The sequence below is a fragment of the Malania oleifera genome, chromosome 10 (assembly GCF_029873635.1).
Source record: "Malania oleifera isolate guangnan ecotype guangnan chromosome 10, ASM2987363v1, whole genome shotgun sequence".
Classification (NCBI taxonomy): domain Eukaryota; kingdom Viridiplantae; phylum Streptophyta; class Magnoliopsida; order Santalales; family Ximeniaceae; genus Malania; species Malania oleifera.
This window is the reverse complement of record NC_080426.1, coordinates 30,760,334-30,782,957: the sequence shown is the minus strand read 5'-3', so window position 1 is coordinate 30,782,957 and position 22,624 is coordinate 30,760,334. Positions and strand designations below refer to the sequence as shown.

The window sequence follows — 22,624 nt, the reverse complement described above, 5'->3', positions numbered from 1 at the left end:
AGTAGGTGGAAGAAATAAGCAATTCATGTAGGCAAATGACAGGCACATGGTAAAAATTGAATCAACGTAATCATTAACAACGCCTTTGTAGGCAATGTGTGTTTAGTAAGGGAGACAAGTCGGCTAAACACAGTTACAAATGCTAGTGCGATTTACAATGATTCATGAACAGTCATCCTACCCTAAAGAGCTTTCTGTTCTATTTTAGCTTTGGCACTAGGAAATATAAAACTAACTGAGGAATCATACTCCCATTTTACACTTAAGGCATTGACACACTCAATGAACAAAACCTATACTACTTCAAGTATTCAAAAGCTCCCTAGCACTACTCTGTCTAGTTCCACTAATACCCTTCTTCAGCAATTCTGTCAACGTGGCTGTTCTCCTTTAGTACCTCTTTGTGAACTTATGATAATAGTTAGCGAGTCCAAAAAAGGAACACAACTCCTTCATTGTCATTGAGATATTCCAGTCTTGAATAGCTTTCACCTTTTCCATATCTATGTGGATATGACCTTACTCGATCGCATGACCAAGGAATTTGATGAGCCTCAGAGCGAAGAGCGCTTCTCTTTCTTCACATAAAGGTTGTTCTACTTCAACCTGTCAAACATTTTCTATAGATGCTCTTCATGTTCAGATTGGAAATGTAGACAATAATGTCATCCAGGTACACCATGACAAACTTGTCGTGGTACTTATGAAATACTTGGTTCATAATGTACAAACTACCGTAGGTGCATTTGTCAACTCGTAAGGCATCACCAAGAATTCTCATACGCCCCATACCGTATCACACGAGTAGTTTTTGGCTCATCACCATTAGCTATCCTCACTTGGTAGTAGCTTGACCACAAGTCAAGTTTGGTGAAATACTCAGCATGACTTAGCATATCAAACAAATCAACAATCAGTGGAATGGGATACTTGTTGCGCATCGTTGCCTTGTTAAGCGTGCATATGTCAACACATATTCACACACTCTCATATAACTCATCAAGTTGCTCCCTTAACTCTGCTAACTCTAGAGGCGCAATCCAATTTGACCCTTAGTAGCAAGCTTTACTCTTGGTGACAACTTGATTTGATGCTCCACACCCCGTGGTAAAGGCAAGTTGTAAGGTAGCTTGTTTGACATCACAACTTTATATTCATCCAACACAGCTTGGATGACAATAGATACCTGCTCACAACTTACTTCGTCATCTACCACCAATGTGGCAAGAAATGTCTGCTCACCCCTTTCATACCCTTCATGAGCTGCATGGTTGAGAGGAACTTATCATTGCCCCTTTCTTAGCTACGGCTTGCGCCATGTGAGGGAGGTCTACTGTCAGACGAAGGGAACTAGAAAATGACATTGGCACTGCCTTAATCTCTTTCAAAAAGTTCTTTCCAAGTATCACTTGGAAATCATCCATTGGCATGCTATGAAATTTGCATGTCCCGCTCACTGTCCAAGCTTTATAGTCACTTGCTTAGAAACTCTCAGAGTAGGTTGAGCTGCAGAGTTAACCACTTTCATGCATTTTGAGTCCTTCTCTAAGCTCAAATTGAGTCTTTGCACTTCCGCCTATGAGACAATGTTATGTGTAGCCTTGGTATCCACCATAATATGGGTGCTCTTTCCATTGATTTGCAGATCCACAAACATTAACCCTTTCTCTTGAGTAACTGTAATTTCTTTTGCTTGCCTCTCCAACATGTTGGGTCCACATTGCATCATCCTTGTGGTTTCCTTCTCATCCTCATCATCTCCTTGCGTCCCCTCTGCAACGAAAGTTTATAAGACATTGAGTGATGACTTGTGAGGGAAATCAATAGCTTTGTGAGGGCCTCGACATAAGAAGCATGTCATCTTACCCTTACCACAGGATGTGTTGAGACCAAGACGATGAAGCTTCTTTTGAACTTGGTGCCTTGGTGTTGGCTCCCCCACTTTTGGGTTTGCCCTTCTTGAAATACTTTCCGTTGTTTCCACCTTTGCCACTTTCTTTTGACCTTGTGGAACTCTCTTTAGTGTAATCAGTCAAGTGATTTGCGGCATCCTATACGGTAGGCAAGTCTTGAACTCTTTGTCGATGAAGTTTTGCCCTCGCCCGCAGTTTCAACCCCTCAAGAAAATAGAACAACATGTCTTTCTTTGACATGTCCTTGATATTCAACATCAACTTAGAGAATTGTTTCACATACTCCGTGATTGTATCGGTTTGCTTAAGGTCTCACAGTTTGCACTTAGCATTGTACTCCACATTCATAGGAAAGAATAGAGCTTGGGCCTTCTCTTTAAAGTCTACTCGACAATCAATTGCACATTGTACATTTTGTATCTCGTCGTACTTGGTACATTACCATAGCTTAGTATCACTATCACCACTTACGCACTTTGTTGCCACCCATAACTCCTTTGGGTTGGTTCTCACTGCATGAAAGTACTGTTTCATGTCAAATGAAAAGTTCTCTAACTCCTTAGCATCATGGGCACTCCTATTCGCTCTAGGTTTTGTACCTTCATTCTTCCATACTTTATCCATATAGAGTTGGAATTTCTTATGGCATGAACATCTAGTTCATCTTGGCATTCAGATCCTCCAATTGGATCTGTAAAGCTTCTACTATAGTGTGGAAGTCCTTTGACATCTTCACAATGGAACCTTGATGTTTTGTGATCCCTTCAATGCATTAGCACTCTCAGCAAGTTTATCCATCTCCATGGCCACATTGTTGACTATCTTTGGCTCTCAGCCTATGCCTTTAGCACCTCAATTTTCTTGGTATTGGTTGACATGGTCTCTTACTAATGCTTTATACAATTGCACAATACGAAGGCAACTAAACTCATGAAGCAATTAACCAAACTTTGATACCAACTATCATGAGCCGAACACTTCACACCTTGTGAAGGGCCATGTGGCACTAATTAAAGTACTCTTGCTTAACTAGTCCGCCAAAGTATACTGTGGTTTGCCACAACACATTTACAACAGTTGAATGCAAAGTGGGCAGAAGTAGTAAGCAATTCATGTAAGCAAAGGACAAGCATGCGGTAAACATTGAAGCAATGCAATTCATTAAGAATACCTTCGCAGGAAACGTGTGTTTTAGCTAGGGAGGCAAGTAGACTAAACATGTCTACAAAGCTAGTGGGTTTTACAATGATTGATGAACATTCACCCTCCTTTAAAGAGCTTTCGATGCTATTTTACCTTCGGCACTAGGAAAGATAAAATTGACTGAGGTATCATACTCTCATTTTATACTAAGGCATTGACACACTCAATGAACAAAACCTATACTACTATTTACGCTAACCCACCCTATGCCCGCAAGACAAGCGGTTAGAGGCAAGCATAATGCCTAGAACAAGCTTGGTTGGTGATGTTCTTCCCAACTTGCGGTCGACTTTCTCGTAGACTTTGGCGTTAGATACTCTTTGTTAATGGTTGTTTAGTCTTTTAGCATTATTATTAATATTATTATGTGTTAGAATTTTGTTAGTAATAACCGTGAGTTAGCAAGGGTATTATGGTCATTCCTATTGTACTTACATATATTATAAATCGAGGGAGAGACCTATCATTGAGTTTAGGTCTTCCATTTTACGCAATTACTCAACATGGTATCAGAGATTGATCCAAACTAAACCCTACTCTCCTCAGTCACTGCCGGAAAACACCATGCAGCTGTCCTTCCTAGATTGACCTCCATCCCATATTATTTCACAAAACCAACCATACACCCATAAACAGAACCCCCCCCCCTCCCCCGGGGACGACCCACCCCACAAAACCCCATTTCTGGAGTAGCCCCCATGCGCTGGCCAAATGCCGGCAGGGCCGCTTCCATGCGCTGGCGTGTTGAGTGAATTTCTGGCCACCTTTTTTTTTCCTCTGCCATGCTCTGATTCCTTCCCTAGACTATACTATCAACTTGTTAGATCAGTTTTTGAACCTTTTCTGACTATGCTCTCGCTGCATTCTGTTAATGTTTGTTCAAGGCTTGTGAAGGCGTTTTTGTGAGTTTTCTGGAGGCGTGGCAGCATTCATATGTTCAGTCGTGAGGCTGTGGCAGTGCTATATCCGTCGGTGAGTTGACACGTCCGTAGCAGTGTGGCACCGAAGGAATGGTTGTTTGATGCTTCGTGAAACTGTTTATCAATTGTTAATGAGTTTATTGGGTCTGAAACAGTTGGATTTTTGTGTTTTTTGATTCACTATTCTAATTCCTTCTATATACCAAAATATCAAGCTGTTGGGCATGCGTTTTTTGCTCTAAGATCCAATCTTTGTTGGGACAATGCACTCGTGGTAATTCGTTAGTTGTTGTTCGGTGTTAGCAACGGTCATTGGTGACCTTCTTGGGGCAGTGGCAGTGCTCATGAGCTGTTCTTTTTGTGTGAGGCAGTGGCAGTGTTGCTTTCTTGGGGCTGCATCTGAGGTTGTTGGTGATTTATTCATGCTAGTTTCGGTGGTTCACCTCTTCAATTGTTCCAGTGTTGGCTGTTGCTTTCTTGGGACTGCGTGTGTTCTTTGTGCTATGGCAGCCTTGTACTGATTTATTTGTGGCTTGTTCATGGTGGGTCACCTTGTTCGTGGTTGTTCCAATTGTTCCAGCAATTAATCTTATGATCATTGGTCTGAGTTTGTGAATGTTGGGATGGCGTTTGCAAATCCCAAAAGTATGATTCCTTCATTAGTCACTTGTTTGAGTGAACCGCGTACTATGACTATATCAAAAGGAGGAGTATTCCATATTTCTACAATATCAATTGTCTCAGCAAGCATCTTATCACATTGCTTATTTTGCCTAGAAAGGTAATCCTACAACCTGCATGTCATCTGGTATTCTTTCTACTAGTCTTTGGATTATCGACTCTGCTGCCATTGATCATATAATAGATGCAATCAACTTCTTTTTTGATCTCCAATATCCTAAAAATCTCCCTCATGTTACCTTTGTTGATGGGTCCACTATTGTTGTTAAGGGGATAGGAACAGTAAATCCTACTCCTTCTATCTCTCTTTCTTTTGCTTTATACATTCCTAAATCTCCTTTCAATCTTATGTCAATTAGCAAGCTTACAAAGTCACTAAATTGTTCTATCACATTCCTTCCTGATTCTATGGTTATTCAGGATCTGAAGACGAGGAAGACAATTTGCATAGGATGCGAGGCTTGTGAACTTTACTACTTTGAGTCGCTTTCTCCACCCATTGCTTGCACAGTCATAGCTACACCACTTCAAATCCATTGTCGTCTTGGTCATCCGTCCTTGGACAAGTTGAAACAGCTAGTTCCTACATTGAGTTTTGTGTCTAATCTTGAATGTGAGTCCTATCAATTGGGCAAGCATCATCGTGTTCCCTTTGCTCCCCTGGTTGAAAAACGGGTGGTTAGTCCTTTCATGCTTGTCCATTATGATATTTGGGGTCCTAGTTGTGTGACATCAAAGTTAGGGTTTCGATACTTTGTTACATTTGTTGATGAGTACTCTAGGATGACTTGGTTATATTTAATGAAAGACCGTTCCAAGTTGTTTGATATCTTTTGTGCTTATTGTTCCCAATTAAAGACTTAATTTGACATGTTAGTCAGGATACTTCATAGTGATAATGCTAAGGAATACTTTAGTACCCAATTCAGTACTTATATGACAAACTCTAGTATGATCCATCAGCCCTCTTGTGACCACACTCCACAACAAAATGGAGTTGCAAAGCGGAAAAACAATCATATTCTTGAAGTCACTCACACCCCATTGTATTAAATGAATGTTCCCAAAGTCCTTTGGAGTGATGCTGTGCTCACAACTTGCTTCCTAATCAATAAAATGCCGTCCTTTGTCCTTGGTGGTAAAATTCCATATTCAATTATCTTTCCTAAGGCTCCTTTGTTCACCCTTCCTTGTATTTTAATTGTGTGTTCTTTATCCATCAGTTATCCCTAGGAATGGATAAGTTGGATCCTCGTGCTATCAAATATGTTTTCTAAGCTATTCCTATACTCAAAAGGGATATTGATGTTATAGTCCTACTTTACATTTATTCTCTGTCTCTGTGTATGTCACCTTTTTTGAGTCTACAACTTTGATTCCTTGAGTTATGTTCACCTTGATGAGTCCCTTCCTCTGCCTTGCCTTCCAGATCCAAACCTAGTATCTGTACCCAATCCTCCTACATCTTCTTCCAGCTTGAGTCCTTCTCGTTGCTTGAATCATCCCAATTTGCAGGCATACACACGGCGACTCAAGGGGAAAGTGCCTCCTCCAGCTTCTGCTACTGTTCCTCTAGTTCCCTTGTCGGATGATCTTATTTCTCGTGATGTTGATCCTCTAATAGTTGTTTGAAAAGGTAAACACACTTGTACCCAACATTCGATCTCTAATTTTGTTTGTTATGATATCTTGTCACCCTCTTATTACTGTTTCGCTAGTACTCTGTCTTCTGTTGCTCTTCCAAGATCTATTTCTGAAGCCCTATCTCATTCTGGGTGGAGGAGAACAATGGTTGAAGAGATGAGTGCACTATATGATAATGAAACTTGGGACTTGGTACCTCTTCCTCCTGATAAGTTTATGGTTGGTTGTCGCTGGGCGTACAATGTGAAAGTCAATACTTATGGTTCTGTAGCTCGTCTGAAGGCCTGCCTTGTTGCTAAGGGGTATACTCTGGTGTATGGTTTGGATTATTCAGACACATTCTCCTTGGTTGCTAAATTTGCCTCAATATGCTCATTCATTTCTTTAGCCACTACTTGTCATTGACCTTTACATCAGTTAGATGTGAAGAATGCTTTCCTACATGGTGATCTTCATGAGGAGGTATATATGGAGCAACCCCTTGGGTTTATTGCTCAGGGGGAGCCAAGCTTAGTATGTTGGCTCAAGAAGTTATTGTATGGATTAAAACAATCTCTGAGAGCATGGTTTGGCCGTTTTAGTGCTATAGTACTTGAGTTTGACCTTCATTGGTGTGCAGTAGATCACCTTGTGTTTTATCTTCATACTCCATCAAACAGTATTTTGCTTATTGTATATGTGGATGACATTGTGATCACTGGTGATGATTATCGTGGCATCTAGGACCTAAAGCTTTTTCTATAGAGTAAGTTTCAGACCAAAGATTTGGGACCATTGAAGTACTTCTTGGTTATAAAAGTATTGAGATCTTGTATGGGAATTGTCTTGTCACAAAGGAAGTATGTTCTTGATCTTTTAGATGAGATGGGGTTGTTGGGATCCAAACCTATTGATACACCCATGGATCCCAATAGTAAGTAAGAAACAAATTGTGGTTGCTAGATCGAGTGCTGAGTCAGAGTATAGCGCTATGGCGCACACTACATGTGAACTTTTTTGGTTGAAGAACATGTTGAAAGAACTAGGTTTTTCACATTCTCACCCTATAGAGTTGATGTGTGATTATCGAGCTGTTATTCATATTGCCTCAAACCCTGTCTTCCATGAGTGGAGAAAGCACATTGAAGTTGATTGCCACTTTATTCGAGAGAAACTTGTACAGAAGCTCATTATGACCACTCATGTGAAGTCTGAGTTTCAGCTTGCTAATTTGTTCACTAAAGCATTGGGAGGTGCTCGTGTGAAATTTATTGTAACAAGCTAGGAGCATATGATATATATGCTCTAGCTTGAGCGGGAGTGTTAATGGTTTAGTCTTTTAGCACTTATTATGTGTTAGAGTTTTGTTAGTAATAAGTGTGACTGTGTGAGTTAGTAAGGTTATTATGGTCATTCCTATTGTACTTACCTATATTATAAATAGAGGGAGAGACCTATCATTTAATTCAGGTCTTCCATTTTACCCAATTACTCAACACTCCTCAACTTTGTTCATGAAGGGCCTCCGTGTCTTTTGCTAAAATCTAGTTGATTTTTTCATCTCCAAGGCCTTTCCACTTCAGTAACAACCCATACTGCTTCTTCCTTGATGATGTGAACTCTTTGTTTGCAAGGATGACTTCAACTCTCTTTTGTCAGGTTGCCTTATCTTTAGTGGTGCTCTAGTTGCTTGACTTCTGCTAAGGTTGTGTTGAGCATACCAATGCCTCATGCTATAATCCTACTAATGGTGTATTGCACGTGGCTAAGGTTGCATGTAAGCATATTAATGGCTCATCTTGTGGTCCAGCTGAATATATACTGCTCAACTGCACAACCCCTAGGCCTTGTTGTGGAATTGTAATACCACCAGATGGCAAATGCCTTAACAAAAAACATGTGTGTCTTGGAGGGGGAGGGGGAGGAAATGGGTGGTGGAGATATAAACATAGGAACTGTTAGATTACTATACCTAAAATCTTAAACTGTTAGTTTGTGCCAACAAAGCTCCAACACTCCTCTGCATGTGTAGCCTGATTGCACATGGAGGGATAAGCAAATGATAAATAACACCTATTATGGGGAATAAGATAATATTTAACCACCACACAATAAGTGCGGCAATAAGACTAGAACTGAAGACCTCCTGGAAACCATAGCTCTGATACCATGTTAGATTACTAATTTACCTAAAAGCTTAAGCTGTTAGGTTTTGGGCAAACAATGTATTTCAAGCTTCAACAGGAATAGTTGAAAGTAAAAGGGGAAAATTTTTATGAGTACTGTAATTTATGTAAAAGGGGAAATAAGTAAAATGAAAGAGGATATAAAAAAATAAGTGTGTTTTGTAAGCTAAATATTATGTTGTGGACTTAGTTAAAAAAAAAATTGTGGGGTTGTCTTCGTTGTTGTCTGTATTGAACAATTGCAAATTATCCTTGGGTAGGGATGTTTGTTCTTGGTGTTTGGATCATTAAGGGGTGTGTTCTTGTAAATCATTCTTTGGATTTTTGACCAATTCAAACTCTCCCTGTCCTCTTTATCCTGTTATTTGGAAGGTTAAAGTTCCCTAAAAAAATTAAAGCATTTACTTGTTTGGCTGTGCTTAACAGTTAATACTAATAACTTGCTGTAGATTAGGAGACCTTTGAAGGCTCTCTCTCTCCAGATGTTTGCGTGCTCTGTTATAGGAATTCTGAAACAGCCTCTCGTCTCTTTTTGCATTGTCATTTTGCATGGAGGATTTTGAATAAATTGTTCGGTGTTATGGAAGAGAGTTGGGTATGCCCCTGTTCAGTGGAAGACTTGTTAGTCACTTCTTTTGCCGGCTTAGGAAGAAGGAAGGATAGGGCAGTTTTTTGGAAGTGTAGCAAGTATGCAGTTTTATGGGGTTTTTGGTTGGAGGGTTATGCGTGGAGTTTTTCTAGGAAGAAGTTGAATTCATCTTTGATGTGGGAAAATATTCTGTTTTTGAATTCTTTATGGTGTGTCGGGTTGGGAATTTTCAAGGAAGCTAGTTTTCAGGATTCAAATATGGATCTGAAGAACTGGTTTTTTGTTGTTTTAGTTTTTTTATCTGGTTTGTTCTAGATTATTTTGGGAGATCCCTTATTCTCCCTCCTTGTAAATTCGTTTTCTAGTAATGAAATTTCTTTGGCTATAAAAAAAATTGTAAGTAAATACATCAATGACAAGTATGTGGTGTAAGGTGCAGAATCTCTAATATAATAATCATATTTAACATATTAAATTAATATAAAAGAAATTTAAAAATCAGTTAAATAATAGTTTTTATGCAAATATGACTTTTTTTGGCTTAAAAGGTTGATTGAATGTTGTAGCTAATATTTAATTTCAATTTTGCATAAAATTTCAAAAAAAAGTTTGAAAGTTATTACTCATATCCTTCTTGTCTTAGTTTTATTTTCAATAAAACAGAAGATGTATTAAGAGAGAAATTTCAATTTTGGGTTTTGAATTTCAAATTTCAATTTCAAGGAAATTTTATTCCGTACCCTAATTTCGGAAAACTTTCTTTGACTCAATAAATTTCAAACAATTCATGGAAATTTTGATGGAAATTTTGTGAGATGGAAATTGACTGCCATTTGGATTTTGATAATGGTAGAAAGCAGAATTTTTAACAATTCTGTGGAAATTTAAGAACATGGTTTGAGTTGTAAATGAGATCAAGGTGACTTGCTGCCACCAAGGTTTTGTGCGGCTATGTTGCCACCAAATCACCGCCATAGGCACAACTGGCACCAGCAGCGTTCTCTGATGAGTAAAACCAGCAGTACCTGTCGTGCACTCTACCACCATCACTAACATACTGCCATCACCATTGCCACTATTACCATTGTAACCCCTGCTTATCTGATTGCTTCAGTGTTTTCAAAATTTTTTTCACTCAAATTGGCTGATAAGACCTGTCCATTCTGCTCTTGTTGTCAGCTGCATTGCACATTTTATATAGGACTGTTAAGATACATGAGAGCCAAATTACATCTGCAATTCCATGCTAGTTGAGGCATGAAAAATTTTGTACTGCTAAAATTCTAGGTCTTATTTTTTGAGCATATCTTGTGCTGGATCATGGCTCTATTGTAATTTTTTGCAGGTTTTAATTGCGAACATTGAGGAATATGCACCCATAGTTTACACTCCAACTGTGGGTCTGGTTTGCCAGAACTATAGTGGTTTGTTTAGAAGGCCAAGGGGAATGTATTTTAGTGCTGCTGATCGTGGAGAAATGATGTCAATGGTTTATAATTGGCCTGCTGATCAGGTTAGTAGCTTGTTAATGGAGTTAAGTGTAGACCTTTTCGATTTTAGTGGTTCGTTTGTTTTGTATATTAGTGGTTCTTACTACATGATTGCTATTCCTTGTAGATTGGCATTCTTATTACTTGATTTCTGTGCCACTGCTTTCTGAAATATTTACTAAAGAATGTTTAAACTCCATATGCATTCAATTTTTAATCTTTTAACATTTATAATTTTTTTTTCATATGAGACTTAACTTATGTGTGTGTGCATGCGCCATTCCTCTTGCTTTTGCTTTAACTTGAATTTAGTCTTCCTCTTATAATTTCTTGCCCTTTTTTTTCCTAACTGAAGCCTGAAGTTCCTGTGCTACGCTGAAAAACCTTCATCCAATGATATATTCCACTTATTCTGAATGTATTTATTTTTCAGCACTTAAAACAGTTACTTAACAAGCTTTAAGAGATGCCCTTGTTTGCTTGTGGGAGACAATGGGTTTAAAACCTTATTGAGACACCTCTAATCACAATGAAACTTCTTGGACAAATGGATCAGCTCTGAGTGGACCTGTAAGTATTGTCAGTATTGTCTCACTAGTTTTGGGCTGCATTGCTGAAGTTGCTGAGATCTGTTGCTATGAACAAACTTTCTTTTATTATCGTTGAAATTCCAGGGCAATAATGTTCTAAATGTTAGTAGATTGTGTGTTTGCATCCCAGGAAATAGGGGAAGGAAAAAGAAAGTGAAGAAAGAGATATGCAATAATATTCATAATCACTCTCTTGTATCAGAAACCTTCTATTAGTTCTTCTTGATTGCTAGTATGTGTAGTTATGTCTTGAAATTGCAGAAAAACCCATAAAACAGATTATGCTATCTCTTTATGAAATTCAGTTTCGGTCTTGCTGAAACATTAAGTGCACTTAAAAACACAGTTTCTGGTTGAAGCTCTTGGGAATTGACCATCAATGATTTTATTTTTCTTTATTTTTTTGTAGGTTGATATGATAGTTGTAACAGATGGTAGCAGAATATTGGGTCTTGGAGATCTTGGTGTTCAGGGCATTGGAATTGCGATTGGGAAGCTAGATTTATATGTAGCTGCAGCTGGAATAAACCCTCAAAGAGTATGCATTCTTGTTTTATATATGGTGTCTTTCTTTACGAATATTTTAGCGATTTTTATATGAACCAATATTTCTAAGAGGCACAAACATGCACCAACTCCTGGTTCTGCCTCTGACTGGACACTTAAGAATTCCTATTACTTTTTTGTTCTATCTGGGTGATCCTATAGGCTAAGCTATATCATTGTATGAGAACTTATTCTTGTGCTTTTATTTTTTATTTTTTCGGTTTGATAACAAAAAAAGATCAATTCATTAGATTAGGAAGAATGTACAAAAAAGAGAATAAAAATTCCTCCTAACAGATAGGGAAAAAATACAATAAAAAATTAGAAAGATAAAACATCAATCAAACTAACAAAGCTAGTCAATCCCATTAGATGTCAGAGAACCTCACTTCTTTAAAACAACCAGCACCACCACACCAAAGTGATGCTAAATAGTGGGTCTTATCCCATAACATAGCAAGATTCAAAAATTTCTCCAGTAAATATAATGTGCATCTTGTTCCAGCCATAATCCCCACAGCACAGTGAAAACAGCATCTCTCCAGAAAGCATCTGCATCGTTGCTTTTTACCAAAACCAGAAAAAGAATTGACCAACAAATCCTCCTCTGATTCCGAACAAACCCAAATTCCTCCTAATAGACCAAAAAGCTTATTCTACATTTTCCAAGAAAAATCACAGTGCAAAAACAGATGAGAAAATGTTCCTGAACTGTCAAAATATAATGAGCATATATTAGGAGAAAGTACCTTTGAAGGTCCCTTACTCTGAAGCAGATTGTTGGGGTTAACTCTATTAAAAACAATCAACCAGATAAAAGCCTTGATTTTTGAAGGAACTTTGGCCTTCCAAATGCTTTAATGGAGCGGGAAAGAGATATTAGCACTAGTCAAGAGTTTAAAGAAAGATTTGCTAGAATAAACCCCTGAAGAATCTGAGGACCAAGAATGATTATCCCTCCAAAGAGAGGGCGAAATTCTCCAACAACATCAACAAAGAAGAAAACTCCTCCATTTTGATTTCTAAGAGAGTGGAATTCCCAAGAATGCATGTGACCACAAACCAGAAAAGAAGAAATAACATCATGATGCCCCAAATTCAAGCAGTAAAGATGAGGAAAAGAAATGGATAAAGTAGTATTACCCATCTAGATATCTTCCCAAAATCGAGTACGAGAATCATTACCCAGAACAAAAAAATTAGTATGAGGAATGAAAAGGGGGTAAATCTGTGAAATAGACCTCCATGAACTTTCTGAAGAACATCTAAATCCCAAATTAGTTTCCCACTCATTCACATGCAATCCAAATTTGCTTTTAATAACTCGATGCCCAAGATGGGACTCCTTTAATGGAAACCACCAAAGCCGTTTAGCCATAATGGCAGTGTTTTTAGACACTGCCGGCTTAGACCTATACACAACCTTTTAATGAGCTCATTAATGAGCCTAATCAAGTTGTTCATGAGCCAAAATGAGCCGAGCCTGTTTGGGTTTAGGCTTGCTCATTTATTAAACGAGCCTAAAGACTGGGCTTGAGAATCACTCATTTAGATAATAAATGAGGAGGGCTTTGAGGACTTCAGCTGTTTTGCTGAACATATATTAATCAATTCTCATAGAAATTGAGTGCTTCCATGGGACAGTTTTGTGGTTTTTGAGGGATTTTAGCCTCTTCCATTTTTGTTTCTTTGGCCTTTGAGAAAATCTCTTCCGCAGTTATTTTTTCCTCCATTTCATAGCCTGAAAAAAAAATGTTTAAAACTCACGGTGCTTGCTAAACTAGGAGGGTTTTAAGAAGGAAATTGATAAAGTTTTTATATATGACACCCAGTTCTACTTCACCAGGATTCCAACTCAGGTCCCTGATGCAGTGTGGGATCCTTGTGCATTGGGTGCTACAATTTTTTAAAAAAATTATATTAAGTAAAATTTTGCAATTGTTAGTCATGAGTTTTTTTGGATAACCACTTCAGCTAAAAGCTTAAGCTTTTAGGTTGTGGGCCAACAATGTATGTCAAACTTTGACACTCCTCCACACATGCAGCCTGACAGCACATGGAGAGATAAACACATAATAAATAACACCCATTACAGGGAGTATAATAATTTTTTAAACACCACATAATAAACGCGGGTAATGAGAATAGAACCTAGGACCTCCAACTTTGATACATGTTAGCCACTTTACCTAAAAGCTTAAGCTATTAGGTTGTGGGCTAGTAACAAGTTTATTAAGGGGCTGTTTGGTATCACTATAAAAAATTATGAAAATGAAAACTAGAAACCGAAAGTAAAAGCCAAAAACCAAGAACTTTTTTGGTGATACTTCTAAAACTAAAACAAATTAAAATCTTGATTAAACAAATGCTCATTTTTATCCTTGAATCAAATAACAATTAAAAATAATGATTAAAACAATAAAAGTACGGAATAATACAAATTAAAAATACTATGGTAAAAATAAAAATTTATTATAACTATTTTATTTAATTATTATATTTCAAAATTCACTTTACAAGAAGAATCTTATTGTATGCGACAAATGAAAATTGAAAAATACTGAGAATAGTTTTTAAAATGGCTTTTATTATTTGTTTGAAATTTTAAGGACACGTTTATTTTAATTATATTTTAAATTCGTATGATCATTTTATTTTATTTTAGTTAAAAAGCATGTATGAAATGAATGATTTAATCGAAAAAGATTATTTCTGAATATTAAAATATTTTGGCAAGAAGTTGTGAAAACAACTGAAAATCGTAAAATCTGATTTTTGGTTTTTTGCAGACAGCTAAAAATTGACAACAGAAATAGAAAATTTGGCAACTTAAACAAATGTGTTTTCATTATCTGTTTCTTCACACTTCACTAAACAGAAAACAAAAAATAGAAACAATTCCAACTAACCCAAATTGATTTGTTTTTCTTTGTTTTCATGAGTGAGGACTTCTTATTCTCCTCTATTGTATCTGATTCTCCTTTCTAGTTTAATAAAGCCGTTTTTTTTTCCTATATTAAAAAGCAACTGTTGTTTTTACAACTATTCTTGTTGGTAGTTTTTATTTTGCTTTTGGCATTGGAGTAAATTGTACAGTGGCCTTCATTCTTGTGCTCCCTCTTTATCTGTGTGAATGTGCTTACTCACATGTTTTTGCTTGTCAGTTTCATTATTTCTCTGTTTATGGGTGGATATGCTGTCTAGGTACATGTATGGCATGTGTGCATGTATTTATTGTTGTATGTTATTTGATGTGTAGTAGAGGGATGATTAAGAAGCTACTGTCGGCATTTGCTGAGGGGCTTACACAAGGTACAAGAAGGAGGTGCGGATGATATTCAAAAGGTTACTGGCGCCGAGGGTGATAAACCTACTGGTGGGAAGGAATTTCGAGAGGTTCATTTAGGCTTGGTGGACAAGTGAGGTAATTCTGCTGGCATGATGGCAAAAGATGCAAGAAACAGTGCTGAAAGTACTCTGTGTGTTGTGAATCCCTAGAGTCTGAAGGGAGGTACGGATGTGAGGAGTAGCAAGGGTAAGAAGAAAGGGAAAATGAGGTGATGAGTTGGATAATGATAGTGTTGAATTTAGTGAATTTGCAGATGAGGGTGGTTTGCTTTTGGATCAGATTCAAGAGTAGTGTGACTATGATCTGAATAATCTGATTTACTTGGGGATTTATGGTACATGCCACTATCTCCGATAGAAGGCTTAGACTTTAGAGGGTACTTTCAAAGTTGAAGACGATGGAATGTTAAGAAGCGTCAGCGCAAGGATGGGAGTGTGCCCTCTCCCAGTGGATGGGGCTGATTGGAAGGAAAATAGAAGCTCGACAATTGATGGATGAGATGGGTTTGTGGTTTCCAGTTCTGGAGGTAATGATGTTTGCTTGGATAGTGGTAGAAGGAAATTGAAGAAGAGATGATGTGAATTAGCAAATGAAGGCAAGGGTATAAAGAGGCGGTTTCTTATTTGAATAGTTATTCTTTCTTTCCCCTTTTTTTTTTTTTATTAGTATGTTTCCTCTTTAGGATTGCTCGTCTTATTTTGGTTGTAATCTCCTTTTCCTCTCTTTATATATTTTTCTTTCATTATCGAAAAGAAAGAGAGTTTGTTGGTTTATGTGATTTGGGGTAATATTCTCAATACTTACATGGTAAACTGGTAAAGAGAAAGTGATAAACAACGAACCAATAAAAAGAACGAACAAAAAAAGCAGACAATCAAAGCCTTGACTCACAATACGGGGCTATATGTATCCTTTTCTCGGGCCATGTCTTCTCAAAATTAGAGGGTCATAAAAAAATCCTTGTTTTACTTGCTCAATCCAAGTTTTTCTAGGTGTACCTTTCTGTTTCACGCTATCTTTATCCTCATTCAAATCACTTTATCTCACCTATGCAGTATGTGGAGTCTATGTTCCATGCCTGTGTTCTTTTAGTGAAATACAGTGTCATAATACAAATAAAATGTTCTTGAAAATTATGCAAGAAAGAGAGTTTGATAACACAAGCTAGACATGCACCGCCATATTTTTTTAGGTGGGAAAAGGTCTAGAAGTTTGTCTGATAAACACATCTTTTTTAATTGGTTTCATTCTGCTTTTCTACCTACCCAAGATTGCTGCTACTTTTTCATAGCTGCATGGAGATGGTTTAAAATTGTGATTCTAAGTGGGGTCAAACTAATTGGCCTTTTCCCCAAGTGAGAGTTGTGCTCTGCTTCATCTTTTGATTGAGTGTCTGGATCATTTCCTTTTTGTCCTGCTGCTTATGTTTTGTGGATGCTTCTAGTTCATAATACATGCTACATCATGCTTTCCAAAAGGGTATGTCAGATAATGATTTTGAAAGTATTACCAACTGATGGCCATTGTTCAAGTTCTTGTTTTGTCCTTAGTAGTTTTGGGAGCTATATTTTCTTCCTTAGTTTGGTCCAATGATTTTGCTCTGATAAAGAACTAAAATTTGTTAATTTGTGCCAAATTTATTTTCCTTTCTAAATTTTGCTAGATAAATTTCTTAAATTTCCTGTTTCTCCTTTTTCCCTCAACAGGTACTTCCTGTTATGATTGATGTTGGAACTAACAATGAGAAGCTTCTCGAAGATCCCTTGTGTAAGAATTTCTCATCAAATTTTGCTGAAAGTATTGTTGACACATCATGTGCAAATCTTGTTATTGTTGTTTATAAAATAAGCTGCTTTCCTATATTCACTAGTTTATGTTTCCAGTATAATATGTGAAACACAGTCCTTTGTTCTGTTGCATCTGGCATGAAATGATAAAGAAAGTGCTTCGTCCATAAACAAACAGCGAATTGATGGAGCTCTTAGCATTTTTCTCTTTTTCTAATTTCCTATTAGCAATTCTAATGCATGAATATAAATATAAATAGATTGTTATTAAAGAAGGCTGCATTTCTATCTCCCTTGCTGCTTTTGTAATTTGAAGCTAATGTGCCGTCCTGTTGGCTTATCAAAGACGTCATCTGCAATGAAAAATGATAATAATAAGCTTGAAAATTCTTGCAGTCACTGGCTTAAATTTCTAACAATACCTTGAACTTGATAAGAATCGTAAATTTACTCAAGTTGCCTACCTAAATGCCTTTACTAATATGATTTTTGGGTGCTTAGCCAAAATACCGTAGGAACTAGATGATGATATACGTGAGAGAATGATAATTGAAAATTTAAACAAAATTTTCCCTTCTAAATTTTCATCCACTAATCCATAGTGTAAGTTAATATGTGGCTTTTGGTGATATAGAAACAGATAACTGCAAGTGAAATATTGATAAAAAAAAAATAGACCCTCTAACCAAGTTAGGATATCACAGATGCTTAGTATTAATATGAACACTGTTGAAATATTTTTCAATAGATAAAAAAGAGTTTGCTAAAAATAGTGCCTCCTTTTTTTCGATAGTTGCAATTTTTTCTGTGTGATTGCTGTAGCTGGATCCTGGTTCAATGCCATGCTTCTTTTCTAGAAGTTCAAGCTTTTTGACTTTCTGGTCCTAAACCAGACCTGTTGATTGTTGAAGCCAAAAAAAAGGAGAGAGATTGTCAAAAGATAACTGCTTAAGTCCTCTGTCCCTAATTAGTGTAGGATTATCACCAGAAATGAGGATCTGTTGGAAGATTTACTGTTTCATTGCATAAGTTACCCACTTGCATGATGGTATATAAGCAATGTTTTAAATTTTGATTTCAACCGAAATTTTGAGGCTTCAGAAATACGAAATTTTTTATGGTGATTTTTTTGCCAATTTTGATGGTAATTTGGTTGTCAATTTTGATTTGATTTTAAAAAATGATGCAAATTAATAGAATTGCTTGGTGGAAAAGGATCCATGTAGCCGACCCCACCTAGTGGGACTTAAGGCTTGTTGTTGTTGTAAGCTTAGAAACTGCTAATGAACATAATAATGCTAAATTTAGAACTAAAATCTTATAAATGAAATACGTTGATGGTGTGTGTGTGGTGTATATGATTCAATAAATTTAATATAAGAACCATATTAGATGTATTTATACTTAATTAGTATAAATGAAATTCATAAATCAGTTAAATATTAGTTATTATGCAAATTCAAGTAATTTGGGCGTAAAAGTTGAATAAAATGTTGTTCGTAATATCTTCAATTTCGCATAAATTTCTAAGGTCTGAAAGCTCTCATTCTTATCCTTCTCATAAAATCATATTTTCAATAAAAAGATTTATTATGGAAGAAATTTTAATAGGTTTTGAATCTCAAATTTCAATTTCTAAGAAATTTTGTTCCATAGTCAAATCTTTGACAAATTTTGTGAAAATTTGATATTTCAATAAATTTTGGATAATTAGTGGGGATTTTGATGGAAATTTTATAAGATGGAGAATGATTGTCATTTTGATTTTGAGGGTGGTGAAAAGCGGAATTTGTGGATATTTTGATAATTTTTTGAAAATTTAAGGTCATGTATATGAGAATGTGATTCTGTCTCCTATTTTTTTAGAACTTCTTTTATTCATTTCCATGCCATACATCATTCTATATGTTTATTGTTCCATTGGCCCTATTTACTTGTTGATATGCATAGCTGCTTTCACTTGACTCGCTACCTTTAAAATTTCTCTCAATAATATTTATATGGCATGTATTATGTGGCATCAATGGCATGATTCCTTCCTTTTCTTTTCTTTTTTCTTATAATCGTTTTTGTAGTTATCATCATATTGACATGCATGCCCAACAGATTATCCTTTTTCTAAATGGATAAATAGAATAAATTTTTTTACTTATAGATTTAGGGTTTGACATATTTGGCATTACTATGTTGCTTTTTCTGACTTTCTAAACATCTTAAATTGAAACTGGTTTCTTTTCTTTTTTTATATTTTTTTATTTTTGGGGGGTGGTGTGGTTGGAATCTTGATTTTTAATAGATCTGGGATTGCAAGAGCACCGCCTTGATGGCGAGGAATATATTTCAGTTGTTGATGAATTCATGGAAGCTGTTTTTACTCGTTGGCCTCATGTGATCGTGCAGGTAATCTTGAATTGTTAGACATGTTTTCTACCAACTAGCAGCTTTAATGTAATGATGAATTCCATTTTTAAGAAGATACTGATGCTGCTGAAATTTCTGTAGTTTGAGGATTTCCAGAGCAAGTGGGCATTCAAGTTATTGCAGCGTTATAGAAATACATACAGGATGTTTAATGATGATGTTCAGGTAAACAAATTTCTCTGTGACGGACGATGTAATCTTTTTTTTTTTTCTTTTTCTTTCCCCAGTAAAGATTTAGTCACCTTTTGTTTATATTAATTTATCTTCTTTGTAAAACCTTTTGGGATAATTTGGCATCTGTTGTTTACTTGTTTTATATACACTAGTAAATGTATCACGTGCTGTGTCACGTGCATTGCAAATTTGCACGTGATTGCATATGAAGTAATACTATGTACAATATTTTTATTATTCTTAATAAAGTTTAGATATATTTTTTAAACAATTAAATTAATAATCTACTATCGTAATTTTTTTATGAATATTAAAATATTAACGAGTTATTTATAAACAAATATATTTTGTCTAAAATATACAAATATAGACATGAGATAAACAAACAAATATAGTTTGTTTGTTTGTTTATAGACATGAGATACTATTATGACACCATGTAGATCTATAGACAAAAAAATATTTAAAATATAGGATTTGATATGATAGGAATGCTGTAATTAACGTTTGGTAAAATACTAAATTTTAATATTTATATATCATTATAGACAAAAAATTTAATAAATACATATACATTATTATTGTTAATGATTATTTTAGCCTTTTAGTATTATTAGTCTGTTAGTATTATGTTAATAAGTGAGACTTAGTAAGGGTATTGTGGTCATTAGACTGTATTTGTTATGTTTATTCATTTAATCAAAAATCTCAACGTGGTATCAGAACCTGATCTAACCTAAACCCTACCACCAAACCAAACTCAGGTGTCTCTGGAAAACACCCTCCCATCGCTGCCCTTCTCAGAATCACAACAACCCTTCAATATTGCACAAAACCAATGACATAGACAAAGATAGAACCCTCTGAACTATAACCCTGCAAAGTCCCTTTGGAAACCTCTCCATGCGCCTCACTGATTGCCAGCAGTCCCAACCCCACGTGCGGACACATAAGAGAGTTTCCGGCCACCTTTTTCTGATTTTTTCCTCCAGAATGTTCTGATTCCTTCCATAGACCATAATATCAAGCTGTTGGGCATGTGTGTTTGCTCAAAGATCTAATATTTTGCAACCATTCGCTCGTGGTAATCCGTTAGTTGTTGTTTGGTGTTAGTAAAGGCCATTGGTGAGTCTCTTGGAGCAGTGGCAGTGTTCATAAGCTGATTTTGTGAGGCTGTGCCAGTGTTATGTCAGTTTGTTTGTGACTTTTCTGTGGTTGTTTCGGTGGTTCACCTTTTTTGTGGTTGTCTTAGTTTGATTATTCCTCTTGTTTGCCAGTGGTTTGGTTCGTGAGTGTTGGGATTGAGTCTATGAATCCCAAAAACATCTTTCTTTCATTGTTGCCACAGGTAACAACTGAAAAGTTGGATGGAAAGAATTATGTTCAATGGTCTAAGGTTGTTAGTGTTTATTTAGCAGGACTAGGAAAATCTGACCACTAGATCCAATTTGGTCCTCCTGATGAGAAGAGAAGAAGTGTGGACTCAGATAGATGCTTTGATTGTTTTCCTCTTGTGAAACTCGATGGAACCCTACATTGTGTGGATGTGCATGCATCTAGACACATGCAAAGAGATTTGGTATTTTGCCAAGCTTCTGTACTCTAGTTAATTACACGTATGCATGGTTTATTCTGCAAGTACTTTTAGTTATAGTAGGGAGGTAGGATCATTACAGAGTATTTTGGACTTTGGAAAGATGAAACATATTCATGAGGAGCTTAACATCGTGCAACCTATAAATGCTGATGTTCATGAGATGCAGAAGTAGGGGAGTAGATGACAGTTCTTCATGTACTAGTGGGTTTGAAACCCTAGTTTGAGGCAATCCAGTCCCAGATATAAGTAGTGCGGAGTTGCCATCATTTGTCGATCTTTATTCTCTCATCCATCGTACTTTCTTCAGCACACATTCTCCTGCTCTTTCATTTGGCTTTGAGAGGACAACCTTTGCCAGGCACGGTGATTCTAGTTTTCAACCAAGCCATTATAGGAATTATTAAGGTGGTTCAAGCGGCCTTAGTGGACGAGATGGACGAGGTAGATGCACTCCTCACTAGTGCACTCATTGTGGACGAGGTGGTCATACTAGTGAGCTGTGTTGGGATCTCCAAGGTATACCTTCATGTGTTGCCAATGCAGCCACCGCTGATTCCACACCTTTGGGGCCAAGTGGGGAGCAACATACCATATCTATGTCATAGGAAGAGTATCCCAAGTGCCACCAATATCTAGTGTCATAGCAGGCTTATCTTCCCATTTCATCCCTTGCCCAAACAGGTAACCCCTTAGTTTGCCTATTATCCAGTACTTCTCATCCTAGCCCTTGGGTTATAGACTCCATTGCTATTGATTATATCATAGGTATACCTAATTTCTTCTCTACACTCCAATGTCCTGAAAACTTACCTCGTGTTATTCTTGCTCATGGATCCACCACTGCCATTAAGGGAATTGAGACTGTAAATCCACTTCTTCTACTTCTCTTCCTTATGTTTATATATATATATATATTCCCAAGTTTCCTTTCAATTGTATATCAGTTAGCAAGATTACTAAATCCATGACTTGTTCAGTAATATTCTTACTTGATTCTATGGTTATTCAGAGCGGAGGGCATGAAACTACTGGACTTTATCACTTTGAGTCGCTATCTCCTTATCTTGTTTGCACTGCTGCTGCCACACCTCTCCAGATTCATTATCACCTTGGTCATCCTTCTTGGAAAAGTTGAAAAGTCTAGTTCCTTATTTGAGTTATGTGTTTAATCTCAATTGTGAGTCTTATCAGTTGGGAAAGCATCATCATGTCCCTTGTGCTTCCCGAGTCAATAAACGGGCCGCAAGCTCGTTCGTGTTAGTCCATTATGATGTTTGGGATCCTAGTCAAGTTGTGTCCAAGTTGGGTTTTTGATACTTTGTAACCTTTGTGGATATGATTATTCAAGGATGACTTGGCTATGTTTAATAAAAGATTGTTTTGTGTTATTTCATATATTTTGTGCCTATTGTTATGAAATAAAGACTCAATTTGGTTTGCCAATTCAAATACTTTGGAGTGATAATGCTAAAGAGTATATCAATACTCAATTTGTTGCTTACATGAGTCAGTTTAGTATTATTCATCAATCATCTTGTGCCCATGTTCTTTAAAA

General features: G+C 36.6%; 1 protein-coding gene across 1 annotated transcript in view; it reads left to right on the top strand.

Moving 5' to 3' along the window:
• The window catches only part of LOC131165368 (NAD-dependent malic enzyme 62 kDa isoform, mitochondrial), a 126,331-nt gene that overhangs the window by 15,870 nt on the left and 87,837 nt on the right, over positions 1–22,624 (top strand). Inside the window, exons 4-8 of the mRNA XM_058123095.1 lie at positions 10,461–10,628; positions 11,605–11,733; positions 16,797–16,857; positions 19,174–19,277; positions 19,380–19,463. Coding sequence (XP_057979078.1) covers positions 10,461–10,628; positions 11,605–11,733; positions 16,797–16,857; positions 19,174–19,277; positions 19,380–19,463 — 546 coding nt within the window. The remainder of the gene's footprint in view (positions 1–10,460; positions 10,629–11,604; positions 11,734–16,796; positions 16,858–19,173; positions 19,278–19,379; positions 19,464–22,624) is intronic.